The sequence below is a fragment of the Salvia hispanica genome, chromosome 2 (assembly GCF_029641045.1).
Source record: "Salvia hispanica isolate PSC_SH4W2 chromosome 2, Shi_PSC_v1, whole genome shotgun sequence".
Classification (NCBI taxonomy): Eukaryota; Viridiplantae; Streptophyta; class Magnoliopsida; order Lamiales; family Lamiaceae; genus Salvia; species Salvia hispanica.
In genome coordinates this window covers 17,018,631-17,038,597 of record NC_142693.1, presented here as the reverse complement: position 1 = coordinate 17,038,597, position 19,967 = coordinate 17,018,631, and the positions used below count along the sequence as shown (strand labels likewise).

The window sequence follows — 19,967 nt, the reverse complement described above, 5'->3', positions numbered from 1 at the left end:
TTTAACATAAATCTATATGGGTATGTTTATATTTTCATAAATTGAATTAAATCCTTCCACCTTATAAAAATAAGGCACGAAACAAGTATGTGTTTTGGGATATGGATTGGATTGAATAAATTTAGTTTAGAAGTTAATGGAGAATTCTAGAAAAAAATAATTAACAAGTGTAATAGTTAAATGATGCCACTTGTCTTAGTTTGCTACCATATATTATTATAATAATTAGAAGCTAATTTAAAGGTGGAGAAATGCCACTCTTCTCTTTCAATTTTTCTCGGCATATGCAAAATTTGATCACTTATAAAACTCTATCAATTGGGTAGAATTGAAATGTTAGCATATGCATAATTTGATCACTTAAGAATTTTAATATTAAGAATATCATTGGAAAACTGGATAGAATTGAAATGACACTCTATCATGGAAAATTGGGTAGAATTGAAATGATTTGATCGTTATAGAACTATATTATGAAAAACTGGGTAGAATTGAAATGATTTGATCATTTAGGTTATAGAACTTTATCATGGAAAACTGGATAGAACTTAAGAATTTTAACACACGCTCTATCATGGAAAACTGGGTAGAATTGAAATGATTTGATCACTTAGGTTATAGAACTCTATCATTGGGTAGAAGTTAAGAATTTTAACACGCCCCAATTGGAATGAAGATATTATGATCACTTAAGAATTTTAAGGATATTATGATTGCTTAAGAATTTTAACACGCCTCAACCCCAAGATATTATAATCATTTAAGAATTTTAATATTACCCTTAGAAATGGGTCATTCACTCCTTAAAAGACATGAGGAGGGTTATACATACTTTAATAAATAGCAAGTCCAAGAAACACGAGTACCTCTTTCAACTTCTAACTTGAGTCTGGGTTTGTTAGTAGGAGTAGACAAGTAGTAATCAAAGATCAACTCATCCACCTAGTTTCATATTCCTTTTCAAACAATAAGATGGCCCATTTGTTAGTAGTAATCTACGGTTACACTATGCCCAACTATAAATCCATATTCAAGAACCACCTAGGCCATTTCCATTACTCATGCGTGCTTAAGAAAATCAATATGTTTTCTATAATTATCATTAGCTGAAAAGAGTCGATGCATTTTTTTATTCTCTTAGATCTTAGATTTTGTGTATAGATGTACAAGTTTATGATTAAATAATTTATCTGTTAATTTATGTTATAATTATGTTTTGAATTAACTGATGCAGTTCCTGCAGTAGATGCCGAAACGAGCCAAAAAAATTATGTGTTAAAATGGTTTGAAAGTCGCACGGTGTTTGCAAATTTAGCTGAGAAGTCATTCTAAAATATCATAGATATAATACTAAACCCTAATGATTGAATAATTTATGTGTATTTAAATGACACCGTGTCTGTGAAAAAATGACTTGAAATTTGCACAGGACTTGAAATTCACACGGTACTATAGGTATAAAGTTAAACTCTAGTAACTGAATAATCGAATAACCCACGAGATGAGCGGAGCTCAATATCTTTTCCCTCACAAGTCACACATGTCATCGGAAGCAAGGGGCGAAAATAACGATATTGGCGAGGGTATTGGGTGCCGCAGACTTTGCACTTCAACCGTTCTGAGGCCATCGACTTGCCACATTTAACGCATAGCATCAAATGCTTGCACGCGCTCCCGTAGATCCGGTCTGTCGAACCACAGCCTTCGCACGATGGCTTCAAGATCAAGCTTGTTGACATTGCGACGATTCTAGTTTCCTGCAAGTGTGAGGTTTTTAGAGTCCATTACTTTTTAATAGATTACTAGTAGAACTTTAAAATTAAATTGTAACTACTATTACTAATTTTTATGTGTGTGTTACTGTAAGATAAGATTTTATTTCTAGTAACTCTTGGACAGTAGTGTAACAACCTTATCGTTTTTTTTATAAGGGTCAGCTTATTACTAATATGTGTATCGTCCTAATTTTTAGTTCATGAAATTGAATCTCATGACTTAATCTTAAATAGATAGATATGTGATAATTAGCCATAGTCACCCCCTTCTACTAAATAATCTCACCACTTAATCTTAGATTATATCTTACTACTATTTTATCTAGGAAACTAAACACCATCATATTGAATGATGTTTATGCTCCATACTATGTGAATCACAATGAAAATTTATCTTAGAATTTCAACGATTTATAAGTTAATAAATTATTAAATATATAAAATTGTTTGATATTATATATAACTAGTATTACACCCGTGCGATGCACGATTCAATATTTTTAAAATATGAATCTTATATTGAAACAACAAAATAATATTAAATACATCATCACAATTAACGTCATTGTCACAAGAAAGACTCAACATATTATAAATGTAAAAGTGTAGAAACATGAATGATTATTATTCCACATCTACACCTGAGACCTGAGGCACCTGAATAGAATATGGATCTTATAATCACAACTAATATAATCATCATCACAACTAATATCATCGTCAGCACAAAGCCAAAAGAAATGCTCAACATATAAAAAATAAAGGCACCTTGAGCGAAAAAATATTAAATGTATCTCACAACTAACATCATCATCATCATAAGCAATATCATCATCATCATCATCACCATCACAAATCAAAAGAAGGCTCAACGTATGAAAAATGTAGAAGTGTAGAACCCTGAATACTTATTCTTTCACATCCACTCCTAAGGCACCTGAGCAGAATAAGCAAAATATTAAAATCCTCATGATTCTTAAAAAAAAGTGTCTGTTTTGTCGAATCTAACCTGCTGCAGAAAGGGCTTGTGCATATCCAATTTCCAAAAATTTACAACAGCCATTTCATATTATTCTACACTATATTGTCTTACAAATTTTGAAAGACTTCTTTGTACACGACGTTAACTGTAGAATCAGAACCGACATCATCATCATCACGAACCAAAATCTTTAAACCTTCACGACTTGTGACTCTTAAAATTGTAACATAAAGTTGTCCATGACTGAATACAGGTTTTCTCAAAAATAGTCCAACATGAGCAAGAGACAGTCCTTGACTTTTGTTGATGGTCATTGCATATGATACAATCAAAGGAAACTGTTGACGTTGAAACTTGAACGGTAATCTTGTATCAGAAGGTACTAACGACATCCTAGGTATCAACAATTTATGACCCACATTATTCCCACTCAAAACTTCTCCTTCCAAAATATGATCACTTAATCGTGAAATAACCAAGCGGGTACCATTACACAACCCATTAGAAGGATCTATATTTCTCTATAGCATTACTGGGGTACCAATCTTCAATAATAATTCATGGTTGGGAGTACCCGAGCATTTTAACCGATTCAGAAATTCAACATCATGAACTTGAGACAAAGTATTGAAATTCGAGTCAGATTTCGATATGCTATCTGAACTAAAATAAGCACGTGCTTCAGATTGATTCAAAGAAATCATATAGTCATTGACCGAATCCACCATGTCTAATGTAGGAGCCAAAATAGCTCGATCGTGCAAATGAGGACTTAATTCACCATGGTTCATGTAATATCTGTCTAAAATCACCACAAAAAACAACAGTTTTCCCACCAAATGACAATTCCATACTCGATTCAGTGATATTTCGCATGATGTCTCTCAAACTCTTATCCAAAGCCTCAACACAATATTTATGGACCATTGGAGCTTCATCCCATATAATAAGTTTTGCCCTTTGAATCAATAAGGCAAGTTCACTTCCTTGATTAATATTACAAGTTGAATCTTCATTTGGATTTATAGGAATCCTAAACCGAGAATGAGCAGTTCTTCCACCGGGTAATAATAGCGAAGCTATGCCACTTGAAGCCACATTCAACACAATTTCGCCTTTCGATCGTATAGCCGCTGACAATGATTTCCACAAAAATGTTTTGCCAGTGCCACCATATTCATAGACGAAAAATATTCCACCAATATTTGAATTCACTGACAACATAATGACATCATATACATGTCGCTGCTCATCAGTGAACTTAGACATGTAGCTCAGAAGATCTTTTGACAAAGTTACACGATCATAAGATAATTCCATTCATCAATCTGTCAAAAGAACATTGAAAATACTCCGAAGATAGATATGGAATACAATCAAAATTGCGCAAACTTCTCCCAACATTTACCAAGAGTCTGTCAATCTCAACCAAAGCGAAATTCTTTATTTGATCATCATCCAACATCAAAGCTGAAAATATTTCAATAATTATAAGATAAAACTTTAAAAAACATATACAATTAGAAGATTAATTTAGAGAAAAAAATACTTGATTTATTGGATAGTCTTCGTTGTTTGTAAAGAACATCTTTAGATAGAAGCTTCCAACAACTCTCCCACACAAAATTTGGGTGAGAAATTGATTCAGAAGACAATAAAGTCACAAATAGTTTTCTCAAACAATTTGTCTATGCCCAAAAACTTGCTTCAATAATGCCATCAATATATTCCTTATCATCATCCAACAACCCCAAAACAAAACAGGCATCCCGAAATGTAGCATATTGAATACCATTTACAAATCTGATTTCTTCATAACTTGTAGCTCCACGAACTATATTCAACATACATCTAAGATAATACAATTCACCCAACCCAGGAGCAATGTGAAACAATCTCCCAATAACAAATTTTTGCTTCCTAAGTTGCCAACAACCTCATCTCCATACAAATCATGTAGGAAATTCAGAATAAGTCAGATCCCTACCCTGAGGATATTTTTTATTAGCTTTCATCCAACCTAAAAACTTACTTTGATAATCTGTTTTTCGATCCAACATAATATCTAGAGGTTCATATTTTGAAAAAAAATAACACTTTGTTCATTTTCAAAATGAAACCCCAACCTTTCAACTGGTGGATCTTTAAACTGAATTTCAAATCCAAATATTCTCCAAATAGCTTCATTAGAACAGATGTACCTACAATCATAATACAATTTCACTTCATCAACATTATTCCTATTCTTATTCACATCCATACTTGATTCCATGAAAGTGGTTGTAACACGAGCATTCCCTTTATTGACATACTTAAATAAGTACTTAATAGATCGCGACTGATTGCACCACTCAACATTTATATGACCTCCAATATTTCAGAAGTAGATAACGATTGTGAGGTACAACATAACTCGACCATTATTCCTACGCCTATAAGCAGGATACCCTTCTTCATCAAATGTTGTCACATCAAGAAACCTTTTAGGAAAGTGTTTCCCACACCGGCCATTTGACATGCATGGAGATGATAGACCAGAAATTCCACAAGGACCATGCATCATAAATTCTTCAACATAGGCATAGTAGCGGGGATCATTTTCAAATGAAGGAATTTCAGCAGAAATTAATTTGTCAATTTGCTCAACACCAAACTCCTTATTATCCTTACTTAAAAAAAAGCAAGATATGTGCATGAGGCAATCCACGTTTCTGGAATTCGACAGTGTAAATAACTACAACAAAAATATTGATAAAATGTTAGTGTTATATGTCTCATACTAAAAAATATGAAAAAAAAAATTAAAAATAGAATAATACACACCTGCTTGGACCTTCCCAAATATCTTTTTGTGTCGAATATCCCTTATTAAATCATCCAATTTAACCTTGAAGACTCGACAAACAATATCAGGACGATCAATTGATTTCAATCCTCTACTATCAACAAATCTAACAATCTCCGGCCACTTTGGATTGCAGGTAAATGTAATAAACAAATTTGAATAACCAAACCAACCGCATATAGCCATAGCATCTTCATCATTTTGAATCATATACCGTGCACCTCCAACAAAGGTCGAAGGTAAAATAACTCGCTTACCTTGTGTAGAAGGATCAGTCTCACCTCTAAATACAGCATCTGCCAAACCTTTGCACATTTCAACCCGCAATTGCTTTTGTTGAGTTCGAACAAATCTCAACCGTCCAGCTTCAATCATTGTGTACGCATCAACCACAAATTGTTGGAATAGTCTCCGAGAGTACAAAATAGTGGTAGCCTCATCTTCTCTTCACGCAAACGAAAAGTGAAATATTCCCTCGGACTAATCTTCTTTCTACCATATAAACGACAATTATTAGAAGTTGCAAAACCAATGTCTTCCCTATAACCATCCTCTCCATATGGGAATAAAAGTGGATATTGTAACCCTAGATAAGAAGGATGTAACTCAATGATGCGGTTCAGTTCACCACTTTGTTTTTTAACAATGATGTCCTTCTCCCCCAAAGCTTCGTCAAAGTCCCCAACTATTAAAGCAGCAACTTCGGATACAGAGGGTAAATTATAGGTTCTTCCATCTTTACCTCGTTTGCCAATCAATCTTAAATTGACATTCCTATGATTACCTTCGACAATCATTTGCTTAGCCATTCGAAAAGATTTCACTAAAGCATTATTTTCATCCAACATCTTCTGAATATCAGCAATGATGTCCACATGAAGCTCAATAGCTCATTAACTCCATTCCTTCACATAAAAGAAAAAAAGTAATTATTATGGTTCAAATAAAATGAATATTTAATGACAACAATAGTAGGAGGAAAACATACCTTACCGACTCCATTCTATAATTAACCTCATTATTGGTATCATAAATATATAGTTGGGCAAACTTCAGAGTTTCACCATCCAGCCGCATTAAACTGCCAAATTAGATGATAATTTTGTCCATGCAAATGAAAAACTGAAGGAGATTTCCCGTGATTCATACTGTTATCAATCTTGCCACCCATAGAAGTAAATCCAAACATGGCATTATAAGAACGAATATTTTTCATAAAGTGCTTGCTCTTCTCATCTCCATAATACATTAATTCATCCAAACTTAGTGGAATAGACGACATCTTAGGAATTTGAATCTTGCCATGTATGCAACACACTGAATACTTTGGAAATTTGGATTTCTTTGGTTTTGCAAGTCGTTCTTCGTACCAAAAAAGTGCACCACAATGTGAACACGTATATGAAGCATCACCGATATCCCAATATTCTACAAAATTGAAACATGCAGCCAAGATGAAAATTCTATGTGTATGTTAATTTATTTAAAAACAAAATAAAATTTTCAAAATTAGATTTACTATTAATATAGTCCAAATTTGAGATATTCTCAGCTATTTCAACCAAAGGAGATGAATTATATGCATCTTTACTACAATTTTCAAGTTTTACTGAACAATCAATGCTACCATTGTTATGACCTATGAAAAATATGGCAAACATTTAAATTAGTGTTTAGTAGAAATATATTAAGACGAACAATATATATTTATAGATTCATTCTAGCAAAGCAAATATATGAAAAAAGACATCTTCAAATATTTAACTTTTTTACCTATTTTAGGCAATGAGCTAGATTTCAACAAACCATCTGTGGATGAAGAAAACTTTGTGAAGTTTTCATTATAATTAAAGCTTGACCGACGAATCCTTTCACATGGCTCATCTACAGAAAAGTTACATCCATAAGCTAATACATATTAGAAATATAGTAAGACGAACAATATTTATTTATAGGTTAATTTTTGCTAATAAATAAAAAAGACACTATTTATATATTTAGCTTTTTACCTATCATGGATGATGAGCTAGATTTCGACAAACTATCTGTGGACGAAGAAACCTTTGTAAAGTTTGTATTATAATTGAAGCTTGACCCACTCGTCTTTGTACATGGCTCATCTAAAAAGAGTTACATCCATGAGCTAATTACATAAGCATTTTGTATCTCTATAGAGGAAAAATTAAATATATAATTACTAAGCAAAGCTAAGATTAAATATTGAAATATAATAAAATTACATATAAAAATAAATATTAAATTAACCAAATACACTCATAATGAATATGAAAAAACACAATCATGTGCTCATTCATACAGATTTATAATTTTATAATATTCGATAAAATAATTCAAATAAAGAATAATTTTTTTTAAAGTGAAAAACACTTTTAAATAAATCAAATGGATTGATATTTTATGTAATTTTGGATGACTGTATCACTATGTACAAATTTGAAATATAATAAATAAAACATTGAATTAGACAGTATACTATCAGTAGCTTGTAGTCAAAATTATATATAAACACTGTAATAAGTAATTTAAAATTTCACATGCATTTTTTATGTTTAATAACAAATAACAAATCTTCTTACAAAATGAATTAAGTTCAAATCTAATGCAATAGTTGAAAGATGAGGTTACACGATCACCATCTATAACTCATTTAAGTAGTATTTTAATTGCAAAATTATTTAATGAAGAAATTAAGAAAACAACAAAACATAAATGCCAAATAAAATATTTTTTTGAGAAGAATACTAACCTTCATTACTGTCGAAATTTGATGTATTCTGAATTAACACATTCGTGCAAGTTGAATTAGATGAATCCTTTCGAGGATTATCTGAATATCCTATAGTTAATGAACAATAAAACAATAAATAACAAAATATATTGCAACCATTACAATAAAAAAAATCAAATTCAAAATTGAACTTCTAACCTATAAAGGACGATGGACATGATGCAACAATAGGATCCACAGACATACGAACTTCTCCAACATTAGTAATATCATTAAACACATGTTTAAATTTCTTTGAACGCGATTCATCTATAAAATCACAAAATAATTATTGCAATCAATAAATAAAGAAATAATGGACATCCTAAAATATTAGAAATAGAGGAAAATAAATATATAATCTAAGTTCAAGATTGAATATAATTGTGAAATTAGAATTTTATATGTAACTTAGATTATATATATGTTGATTAAATCGTGAACTTAGATTATACTATATTGATAACTGAATTTTTTCATCTTCTTAATAATTGGGTCATATACTCAATCTCTCTTTCCAGTCACATATTTTTTACTAATAGTTTTCCAAAATTTAAAAATTGAAATTGCATGTATTAAAAAAAATATACATATCAAAACTGACCTGTTGAGTTTTTGCTTTGGGGATTTAGTCTTGTAGACTTTGTTAATTTTTTCATTGTTCATTAAAAGATACCTGCAATCAATGTTAAACTCATCAAAATAACAAATAAATAAAATATGAATATCTTACGTAAATTGAAGAACATACTTATGCCAAGTCTAAAGTTTTCATTATTTTCTGCAATTTTGTATTCACATATTAAACTCACTTATTTTCTGATGCAATAATTTTGTAGGCACACATTCAACTCACTTTGATGGCAAGAAAGTCTCCATTGAACACTGATGCCAAAAAAGGAAAAACTTTAATTATAATCGCACTTTGCAATTCCATTTGTAATAAATAGCAGTAATGCAAATCCAATAACCCAACAAGTAAGTCAACAAATATACTACAAATTTCAAATCTCCAACCAAGCTCTATCCAACATTTCTCTAGATTAATAGAGAAAAACCTTTAACGGAAAAATTGCAAATGCAGGAGAGCAAACGGAAGTAAATCTTGATGAATCTAATACGGTGGTTGTGAGCCACAGTGTGGAAATTCTTACCGTCGCATTGATGAACAGAACGGAGTGAAAGAGTAGAGAGAAAGAGAAGATGAGAGAATGACTCTACAAAATTGTGAACTATAAACAACAAAATTAAAACATAACAAATGCAAGAAGAAAATTGGTACCTGGATGAAGAACTAGATCTTGAAGAATAGAACTATCAAACTGAGTTAAATCTTTGAAATTGTATTTATATGAAATGTGGGTGCATTTTTTAATCCATATCAATCAATAAACCATCAGTTTTAAATGGGACACTTTAGTTTTAAATGGGATACATGTCAATCACTTACATCAATCACAATTTCACGTTTTTTTTATGTGCATGTTCAGTAGACAATGTTAATTAATTCAATTTGGGGAATTATTATTAAAAAATGACATTAATAAATTAAAACAAATAAATAAAACTCATAAGTTGCAATATAAAATACAAATAATTTTGGAATAATTTAAATTTTTGGAATTAGAGAACATTTCATTGTCATCATCCATGATGAATAAATTTTTTTTTTAAAAAGAGAAATTATAATATAGAAGAAAGATTATATGTAGAGAAAAATAGAGATTTTTTTTTTAAATAGAACTATAGCAAATGTGATATCAATTTGTAGAGGATGAAAAAATATGAATTTTGGAAAAATATTTATATAAATTTAATTTAATATATTAATGATATTTGAATAATAATAAAATATTTATTGACCAATGAGATTGTAACAAATGTCATAATCACATATATTCCTCAACCACTTGGTCTCATTTTATGCATCGGTCAACAGAGTTTTCATTGTGTTAATTGGATATATATAAGTGTGATTTGATTGATTTGACACCCTTTATGTTATATATTCATATCCATCATATGTTAATATAGTATATTAATATGCTAATGAAATAATAAAATTGGAAAAAGATTACATGTAGAGAGAAATAGAGAATTATTTTTGTGAATAGAACTATAGCAAATGTGATATCAATTTGTAGAGGATGAAAAAATATGAATTTTGATATAAATTTTTTATCGATTTCATTTAATATATTAAAGATATTTGAATAATAACTAAAATATTTATTGACCTATGAGATTGTAACAAATGGCATAATCTTATTGGTCAATAAAATAAATGAGAGAGAGACTACTTGATTTTATTTTTACCCAATGGTCAAAAGGAGTGCGATTTGACTAATTGACAACCATTTATTCTCTATATCAAATCAATCATATATTAATATTGTACTAAGCTAATACTTCCTCTGTCCCATTAGAAATGAAACGTTTTCCTTTTTAATTTGTCCCATTAAAAAAGAAATATTTCCTAAAATGGAAACATCTCTATCTCTATTTTTTCATCTCTCTTACTTTACTCTCTTTTCATTAACTCACAAAACAACACTACATAAAAACCTGTGCCGATTTCCAAATGTTGCATATTTAATGGGACAGAGGGAGTACAATTTTATAATATACTCCCTCCGTCCACGAATAGAAGTCTCATTTCTATTTGGTACGGATTTTAAGAAATATTAAGAAAAATGGGTGGAAGAAAGTTAGTGGAATAGGGGTCCCACTTGTATATATTAGTTTTAAATTATATGTGAGTGGAATGAGTGAGTGGAATGTAGGGTCTCTTTACCATTTATGGTATGTATGAACCGAGACTCCTATTCGTGGACGGACCAAAATGGAAAAACGGGATTCTTATTCGTGGACGGAGAAAGTACTTATCAATATTTCATGAAAGTGGGCGGGAAAAACAACTTTTTTGGGGACTTGGCTTTTATATAGTATAGATGTAAACGAGAAACATCATTTACAAAATTTAAAATTGTGTTGCAAATTTATTTTATAGTGCAAATTTATTTTAAAGACAACTAATAATAACGGAATCTAGAAAAAATTAGAAAAAATAAATAGACTACTATTCTTTGATCAATGGTTAAACTCGCAAAGAAGAAAAAATGAAGTTTAAATTTGATTAATGCGGCGTCGTTTAGCACCACAGCAAATGGTACTGTGATTCTCCCACAGTAGGCGATCCAGCCCCCGTTTAAAAGCGAACGAGAATTGTACGTGTAGTTTATATTTTAATATTATACCATCTTTTAAAATCGCTCACTAATATTGATGCGTTTTGTATGTAAACGGCCGTCGTTTTAACCACTGTAGGGCTGCTGTGTTTTGTAAACACAGCAGAGGATCTCCCTAATGTCCGGATATATGCCTGACCATAATCGTATCCAAAGAAAATGAAAAGAAAAAAGATAAAAAATAAAATCTCCAAAAGCATATTATAACACTTTGAAATGGAACAATATAACAAGACAAGCATTTTACTTCTCAGTATCTGAAATCTTCTACTGCTGCTGCTCATAAATCTGCATGTACGCCTCGGAGAGGGCGACCATTTGTGGCAACGTCTCCGACACATGAAGATCCTGCATCTCGTACCTAGTAAACAAGAAGATCGATTAAGGTAAGGGGATGGATCAAAATGGCTTCTACTAAAAGAGACCCCAAAAGCCTTTCAACTAATTACCATAGTTCTTCCGACTTTCGCTGCACAAATACCCTATATGATCCTCCACCCGGTTTACCGTCGTGAACAATGTTAGCAATCAAGTCGTACTTCGAACGCAACTTCTCATTATCCCTCGGTACAGGAAGGGGAATGTAATCTTTCAGTTCCAGATTCTTCACAGGGAAATTAACTGCACCCAAAAATAATGTCCGGATAAAAAGACAGTCAGGCAAATGCCAAATAATAACACAGATTCTCAGAGCAGAAGACAGCAAACATCTAGTTGTAGCTACTACTGTCAACTGAAGTAGAAATAAGCAATTTGTTTCGATCATATTTCAGTCAATATCTAATTTCCTCAATCCTAGAGCTGCACAGGATCAACAAAAAAGCACGCCCTGTCTACACTTTAGAGAGAGCACCCTGAAACTGATTCAACAATAGCTACCTGATAAGATTCACTCCCTCCGTCCCATTTCAACAGGTCTACCTACATAACATGTACCCTAACTTGGGTGCACTTGATTTATCCCTCTTTCTTTTTGGTCAAATTCAGCCTCAGTTATCTTCTCTCTCCTCTTTTATTACAAACTATCTGTTTCTAAAGCCCTATTGAAATGAGACAAAGGGAGAAATAACTACTTACCGAGTGTAGGATTTTTCTCGACAAAAAAGTTGTTTCTCGTAAACCGAAGCATGTGGAGAATAAGATACTTCGGCAATTTTGTGACACGATATCTCATCCTTGCTGTGTGAGGCCGAACCACTTCTGTCACAGTTTCACCATCAAACTTCTTGAGTATGTTGAAAAGTGGAACCTAGAAATTCGCAAATTCGAGGAAGAGGAACTATCAAATTAGAGTGTCAAGACGGTCATGCTGAGTAAAAGTGATTTATATGTAGATCAATCCAGAATATTGCCAAATATGAAAGGCTAAAGCCTGGTATAATATTTATAATCACAAAAGGCTAATGGCAAAAGTATTCAGGCCCTAAAAATTAGTGATCATTGTGAAGGAAACAGCAATTTCAATAATTGACAATGAAGGAAAAATATCATGTCTACCTTTTTTTGAGGATACCGGAAGAATAACAAAAATAGAGAAAACATTGTCCAAGGCTATGCACAAAAACCTTTAATAGGTCACAGTCTCCATACCATATCAGAAAAATGTAAATTAAATCAACAAGTTTGTTCAGGAACAGCTAATACAGTTCCAAGTTTTAAGAATATAAACACACCTGTGGTATAATGTTCTTCTCCATAATGTCCTTAAAAAGTGGAGGTGGTGGCAAGTCCAACCCAAGCATTAAGAACGGCATTTTGCTTGTCTCCATGATGACATTACCCACTTCATTTCCCGCATCATCTCCATTATCTTTTTTCTCTCCTAGATGCTTGTTGTGGATCTCCTTGACAACCTCCAGCTCACCCTGTACACAAAATATTTAGTAAAAGAACAAGATGAAAAGAGCATATACATACAAATAGGAGAGAGAGGGGAACCTGAAAGCACTGGTGAATGATGCTGCTTCCCTTTTTAGATCTTCTAAGATCTCGATGCAAAGTTTGAAGAAGCCATGAGATAAATCTAACTGGATCTGATTGAGCACCTATTCGGTATGTTTTCCCACTAGCCTTCATAACTGCCTGGAGAAATTCATGCGGACTGACCTGCAAAACTTTCAGCATCAGAATATAAAGGTCAAGAACCAGTACAGAAGTCATGATTAGGTTTAAGGTTCAACCTGTCCTTTAAAGTTCCTTGCATGCCAGATTTTTCGAGTGAGCTCTCCAAATCGATGAACCAGTTGGGATTTGCAATGGGAGTAGTTCTCTGGAATAAGAAAGAAGTTCCTCAAGGGAGTAACACGCATCAAAGATTGAATGGTGACATTGACAAAATCAGTCTCTTTGATATTATTCAATCCCACCTACAAACATTTCAAACAGAAAAGATCAACATAATTAGTATGTTTCAGCAAACGTCACAAGAAGAATTTTGGAATAGAGATGGCTGTAACACCCAAAAAAAGGCTCAATCAAATACCATTCCGGGAAGATAATCGGAACCATCAAGCGCCCTGGACCACTGACGATTCCGGTCAATCTGAATAACATTTTCTCTTGTAAACCTGTACAATTTACAAAATATCAGGGGATGATATGAAAATAACTTGGCTGGGTGAAGCAAGACACTAAAACAATAAGGTGACAGCATAAAATGAACAAAAATGCAAATGTGAACAATATCCACCCTGGAGACAAAATATATTCCCTCGTCTAATGAATCGCACAGAAGGAAAGGTGCATGAGCTAAAACTGACAATCGAGCACAGAAACAATACACATGCCTTGGGTTTAGTACATGGCGGATGTCATCCAATGATGGGTCAATGACTTCATATCCATCAGGAAGACAGTAAACTTTTTCTGTACAGAGATTAATGTAGACATGGTGTCCAGCTTCAAGACTATGGGTATATGCGTGAGATTTTGGTCCTCTTCCCTGGAAATACTTCCCACACACCAAACATGCGTAGACATTCAAGTTGGAAAGGGATACTGAGCAAAATTTCTCGAAATCAAAATCTAAAACCTGAAAGACAAATGCAACATTTATTAAGAAATCAAATCACAAACAAGGAAAGTTGTAGCTGTTAGATAATTGTATTAGCAAGAATGGCGAATATGATATAAACGAAACAAACTAAAATATTATATTTTGTAAGAACACCAAATAATGGCATATCAACCATTAAGATGCCAGAGAGCACAACATCAACATTAATGGTTTTAATTAGAAACTATAAAATACTTCTTTGTTGGAAAATACCAATGTTTTTGGCTCACGAACCAAGAACCTTCTTAGGGCTTTAGATAGCATCAAATCAATTGGTCTTAGACTCAGCAACACAAACTAGCAAAGCAACAGTTCTAATTGACTATTTCTGTATGTTTTATAAGAAGATTTTTTTGGGTCAAAAAGTGCGACTAAAAGTACAATTCAAAAACAGAATACAAAACGAAGACTCGGGCATACCGGGTGGGAATAGATAATAACAAAATTTATGGTTTCAAACTTAGTTATACATTTCTCATCCACTTAAGCATATAGCAAACAACAAGGCCATTATGAACAGTCACTTAACGCTGATAATAGATTAGGGGCATATTTTATTCAAGATAGATGATATCAGTTATTTATCTTCGTTGCTACTATTTCTCCAATACTGCACCTTCGATAGGATATGACTCATGTCATTTAGCCCAAAATGTAGAAATTATCAAGGCCTTAGATATCTAAAAGTTTGAATTCATCTTAGTAAACAATGTACTATTAGTTACTATTTATATTTTCCAGGCTAATCAGTGATCCCTAGAAGTAAAGGCTCCCTAACAAGTATAATTATCCAAATCAGAATCAGAACCACCATCAATTACACCAGCATATAATAAAAAATCATCATCGCATAAAAGTGAGACAGTGAAAAATTAATGAACAATGAACTCGAGCTTTAACTAGAGAAATACCTGTCTATTAACAGTATCGAGATAGGGGCAATCCCTTCTTACTTCAATCGACCGATTGCGTCGTCCCTGCCCTGCTTTAGTATCTTCATCGTCTTCGTCTTCAATATGCCCGTTTAGACCTTCCTTTTCTCCATGATTTATCTCTCTAACCCTACCGCCATCTCTCCGCTCTTCCACTTCCTCCTCAACATCTTCATACGAAGCCAGCGGAAGGAGCGGGTTTTCGAAAGCAAGCTGCGGCGAAGATTGATCTAGCTTCTGCCTCTTCGGCGCGCCCTCTTCGATCTCTGCATTCTCGGATTCTTCTCGTGCTGTTTTCATGGCTCATTAGGGTTCAAACATCAGATACAGAGGAAAACTCTTCTCTATATAGCGTTGTTTATAAAAAAGAGTTTCATCTACTTACAAATATTACAAAAATAATACTAGTAATTATAAATTTAATAAATGTAATAGTATAAAATTTTTGGATTTTTTGTTCGGTAATGGATTTTCGGGCTATTTGTACGGAATCATATTCATTTTAAGAAATTTTTTATTTTCGAAATCAAATTGAGCAAATATTTAATCTGAACCCCTTTCACTATTCACATGCATGTAATACAACAAATTTTATTTCATTTATTATTTTTTTTAATTTTAATTACTTTCACTTTATAAAATAAAATAACAATATACTCCCTCCGTCCAAAAAAAATATAGCAATTTGTGTATGGCACGGGTTTTAATGTAGAATTGGTAAAGTAATAGAGAAGGAAAAGAAGTAAGAGAGAATGAGAAAAAGTACTACCTCTATCTCCAAAATTTGTCCCACTTTGATCCGGCACGGATTTTAAGAAATGTAATGGAAAGTGAGTTGAAAAAGTTAGTGGATTGTGGGTTCTACTTTAATATATTAGTTTTATACTAAAATGTTAGTAGAAATGAGTTAGTGGAATATGAGGTCTACTGCCAAAAATGGTAAAAGTGAAACTGGACAAATTTTGGGGGATGGACGGAAATGGAAAAATGGGACAAATTTTCAGGGATGGAAGTAGTGTTAGTGGAATGATGTGTAGAGTTATTATTTGTTGAAAACTTTCCATAAATGAATGTGCTCTATTTTTTGTGAACGGCAAAAAATGGTAATTGTGCTCTATTTTTCGTGGACGGGTAGAGTAAAAAATAAAATTACTTCAAGATCATAAAAATAATCAGACTCGAGGAATTGAAATCATAAAATCATAATGCGCCCTCATTAAAAATTACTAGTACTATAAAAATTGAAATGTATTTCTATAAAATAAGCAAGCTTTGAGTAATTGAGTAATTCTATTCTCAATTCCGGGTTAAATAAATTAAAGTTGTATCCCCATCCGCCCCATAGTTCCGGCCCTCTCCTCCGCAGTGTACACCCCTCTCAGTGCCGAACCGAGCCCAGTCTCCCACCCTTCTTCGGGCATCAACTGCGCTTAGAGCGTCCACAGTGGGGGAGCCGCGGCTCTCGGCCCGGGCTTGGGCAGCCCGCGGCCCCCCACTACTGAGGCGAGGCATGCCCGCGGCTCGGGGGGGTGGACGAGAGAGAGCCGAGCGCTCGGCCAAGCCGAGGCTCTTGGGCAGGCGGCTCGGCCCGCCACTGCAAGGGCCGAGAGCCGCGGCCCTGCCCACCGGTTTTCATTTTTTTTTTTTTTAAAAAAATTTGAAAATTATATTTATAAATACTATATTCATTCCATTTTTTTTATCTTCCTCAATTCTAAACCCTAAAAATTTCACTATCTACCATTTTCAAAGTCTACAAAATGCAAGGTGGAGATGATTCTCCCGGCTATGGAGAATCGGGATTTGGCGCATTTTCGTCTTCCCAACCGTGGAGATCGAGTCCGACCCCCCCTCCAACGAACCTGTGGAGTCCACAATCGCCGCCGCCGTGGCAACAGACACCCCAACTCCGGGGTCAGTCCTCCTCTCAGCCACAGAGGAACGTGGGTCGTCCCCAATCAGGGTTCGGCGACTACCGGCCCAATATGGACGCGATCAACAACCCTTCTCAGCAATTCCAATCCTCCCAATTCCAATACACCCAATCCCCTCTATCTGAATCTGATAGATTCACGTGGGAACAGTTGATGGGAACACCACCTGACACCCCCGTGTCCGGTACTCAAGGCGGCCGCGGGCGAAATCAAGGCGTTGGGGGGTGAAACGGCGGCGGAGGTGGGCGAAATGGCGGAAATGGTGGGGGGCGAAGCGGCGGCGGTGGTCGAAGCGCCGGCCGCCGAGGAGAGCAAGGCACCGGAGGAGGTGGCGGCCGAAGTGGTCGGCGAGGCGGCGGACGCGGTGACGGTGGCAGCGGCGGCGATGGTGATGGCGATGGCGGTGGCGGTCGACCTACTATAGCAATGAAGAATCCATTGCTGTAGCCAGAGCCTGGTATGCGGTCACGACCGATTCTATAGTCGGTACGGATCAGACCGACGTTTGCTTTTGGAATCGCGTTCTCGATGTGTACAACGAATTCAAACCAGATGGGAGCGTCGAGCGTACAGCTAGCCAGGTCCGGAAGAAGTTCGGAAGGATTACTAAAGCGTTGAAGAGGTTCAGTGGCATATACGAGACCCAACTCCGCCTTGCTGAGAGCGGCCGCACCGAAGCCGACGTACGAGCGTTGTTGTATCAGTTGTTCAATACTGAATCGTGGCCGAAGTTTACCTACTGGGATGAATACCTCGTTCTGCATGACTGCCTGAAATTCAGGGTCCTCATCGACAAAGATCCTGTCTCTGCGCCGAAGCGAACTAGACTGGGCGTCACCGGCAACTACAGCAGTAGCAGTGACTCACGCGCCTTCGACCTGAACGATGATGCTTCGAAGGAGGAGCCCCCCTCCAGTCTCTCTCGGCGCCCACGTCCGCAGGGCCAGCGTGCCGCAATCCGGGAATCTAGAACCGGCTCTCAGTTCTCCGCTGCGACCTCTACAGCAATGCCCTCAACACCGCGGGCGGCTTTAGCTCATACCCTAAAGGTGCAGATGATTGAGCAACTTCAGGATAATTTGGCCTTGTACGAGAAGTCAACTGATCCGGAGACCAGGAGATTCTACTACGACCTCATTATTCGACTGAGGTCGAAGTTGGGATGGTCCGAAGGGTCGCAGTCGGGCGGTGCCAGCGGTAGTGGGGTCGGTGCAAGTGGCAGTGGCAGCGGTGGAGGCGGTGGAGGCGGTGCCGATGATGTGATGGATGACGATGACGACACCGAGTAGTCGGGCGGTGTGCGTCATTTTTTTTATTGTATTTAAAACGTTGTCGTTGTATAATTTTACCCTATCTATAATACTACGACAATTTGATTTCAATTTTTTTTAGTAATTTTTAAAGTATGCATTTTTTTAAGTATGCATTTTTCACTTATTATATGCATATAATTTTTATTCTAGGAATATCAAAATATACAAAAAATGTATAAAAATAATTTTAATTGTTGAAATAGAAAAAAAAAATGGTGGCCCTCCGGGCCACCATTGTGGACACCCTTAGTGTCTGACTGCTTGACCCGCAACGCACCGGCTACTAGTTTCGAGTAATCATGGGCTATTTTTATAAATTTTGCACTCACATTCTTTGTAGAAGGGGAGGAATTACTCCAGAATTAAACAAGTTGAAATAGCCCTCTTCATACACACATAAACAGTAATTCAAATAGTAGTGTACTTGTATCACTATTTGATCTTGAAATCATTTTTTCCTGCAAAGCTCAATAAGGGCCTGTTCAAGTTTCACGAAATGAGCAGATATGGGCTTATTTCTTGGTCTTGGTGGCTGTTCAAGTTTCATGATTTAACCTACTGAAGCCCGCTGAACAAATCCGGGCCCGCACTGTTTGACTTTGAAATACGCCTAATTCTAAACGATCGAAGGAGTTGCGTTATTTTTCTTGCCTAGAAATTCGGATCCAGAAATAAGTTGAAGATTACCATTTAGCCCCTGCGATTTTTAAATCAACCCCAAAATAGAGAGCCCTCACCATTTTCCGGCTTACAAAAAAATGTCGACCCAACCACAGATTTGCAGAAATCGATTCTGCGGCGGAGCTCAAGTCTCTGATTTGGGGTTGTACTGAAAATTTCCGTTGCTTACGTTCCCCGCTAGATTTGCAGAAATCGATTCCGCGGCGGAGCTCAAGTCTGATTTGGGGGTGTCCCGACTACATTGTTCCGTTTGGCTTCCTCAATTTGCAGACAATAGTTTGGCTTCCTCGATTTGCAGACAATTGTAGCGCCCATTTATTTATCCCAAAAATTGCATTGAAATTGAAAAGGTTTGCCGCATAGAAAATTTGATTTTAGGGCACTTTAGGAAGTATACAAAATGGGCCCTTTTAA

General features: G+C 35.0%; 2 protein-coding genes and 1 pseudogene across 2 annotated transcripts; all 3 read right to left on the bottom strand.

The window, feature by feature from the left end:
• Window positions 1-2,864: 2,864 nt before the first annotated feature.
• LOC148931667 (uncharacterized) lies at window positions 2,865-3,461 on the bottom strand (annotated as a pseudogene).
• A 73-nt stretch (window positions 3,462-3,534) lies between these two features.
• Window positions 3,535-5,977, bottom strand: LOC125187880 (uncharacterized). The gene is made up of 6 exons (XM_089064855.1): window positions 5,591-5,977; window positions 5,163-5,491; window positions 4,884-4,958; window positions 4,460-4,608; window positions 4,150-4,227; window positions 3,535-4,040 (listed from the first exon to the last, which is right to left on the bottom strand). Exons 1-6 carry the CDS (start codon window positions 5,975-5,977, stop codon window positions 3,535-3,537), a joined length of 1,524 nt encoding a protein of 507 aa, XP_088920981.1.
• Window positions 5,978-11,798: 5,821 nt separating this feature from the next.
• On the bottom strand, window positions 11,799-15,988 carry LOC125202770 (uncharacterized). The gene is made up of 9 exons (XM_048101234.2): window positions 15,605-15,988; window positions 14,425-14,669; window positions 14,121-14,205; window positions 13,819-14,004; window positions 13,577-13,744; window positions 13,312-13,503; window positions 12,716-12,887; window positions 12,088-12,259; window positions 11,799-11,999 (listed from the first exon to the last, which is right to left on the bottom strand). Exons 1-9 carry the CDS (start codon window positions 15,923-15,925, stop codon window positions 11,906-11,908), a joined length of 1,635 nt encoding a protein of 544 aa, XP_047957191.1. The 5' UTR covers window positions 15,926-15,988; the 3' UTR covers window positions 11,799-11,905.
• Between the last annotated feature and the right edge of the window lie 3,979 nt (window positions 15,989-19,967).